Source organism: Microtus ochrogaster, chromosome 4 (genome assembly GCF_000317375.1).
Source record: "Microtus ochrogaster isolate Prairie Vole_2 chromosome 4, MicOch1.0, whole genome shotgun sequence".
NCBI lineage: Eukaryota > Metazoa > Chordata > Mammalia > Rodentia > Cricetidae > Microtus > Microtus ochrogaster.
In genome coordinates, this window is record NC_022011.1 from 81050673 (window position 1) to 81051590 (window position 918).

The 918-nt window shown below is 42.6% G+C and overlaps 1 protein-coding gene across 7 annotated transcripts in view; it reads left to right on the forward strand.

Annotated features, from left to right (window-relative positions):
- Positions 1–918, forward strand: part of Dync1i2 (dynein cytoplasmic 1 intermediate chain 2) — a 54342-nt gene that overhangs the window by 51291 nt on the left and 2133 nt on the right. For all 7 annotated transcript variants that reach the window (XM_005346551.3, XM_005346556.3, XM_013345883.2 and 4 more), the window contains one exon: positions 474–599. In XM_005346551.3, coding sequence (XP_005346608.1) covers positions 474–599 — 126 coding nt within the window. The remainder of the gene's footprint in view (positions 1–473; positions 600–918) is intronic.

Sequence of the window (918 nt, forward strand, 5' to 3'; positions counted from 1 at the left end):
AATGTTTTAAAATGGGTTTTAGTCTCATATTTTTAAACAGTTTGACTACTTAAAGTTAAATACAAAACCCCTCCACCGATGAGATATTTGCAGCCATGTGAGAATTTCTTGGATAAAACTGGCTATCTCCCCAACTCCTCTTCAAGGGTTGAAGTTAATGTCATCATAATAAGTCTCTGAACAGAGGGAAGGTGGGGAGATGCTTTTGTTGTTGTTGTTTGGTTGATTTGGGATTTGGGAGTTTGGCTTTGTTCTTCAACCCTGGGTTTTTCCGTGTAGCCCTGTCTGTCCTGGAACTTGCTCTGTAAACCTTGAACACAGAGATTCACCTGCCTCTGCCTCCCAAGAGCTGGGGTTATCTTTTACCTACAAACATCTGCTTTTTAAAAACACAAATTGGAGAAGAATTACTGTTCTTTGTGTTTAGAAACTTTGATGAAACTTTTAACTGTCCTGTATTTTAAATAACTTAGGTACCTACTGCCAGCATCTCTGTGGAAGGAAACCCTGCTCTTAACCGTGTGAGATGGACCCACTCCGGAAGAGAGATTGCCGTGGGCGATTCTGAAGGACAGATTGTCATCTATGATGTGGGAGAGGTATGGGGCCTATAATTTTGTCATTGGTGTTGTGGTAGCTAAGTTTGTCATGGGCCTCATGCATTGTATAGTTTACGTGGTTGTGCACTTCAGCACAGAGGCAGCTCCTGGGGCTGTCTCTACCTGAGCGTCTTGAGTCCACATGCAGCAGACGGGAAGGTGGTGCTGTGGGACACACACCGCGCTTCCAGATTCCTGCTCTTCCAGAAAGTCCTTAGATGGAAAAGGAGTCGTGGAGTTTTATAGAATTGATGTTGAGATAAAATTCATAGATCTGTTTGAGCCAGATAGTAGAAATCAAAAATGCCATCTTTTGATA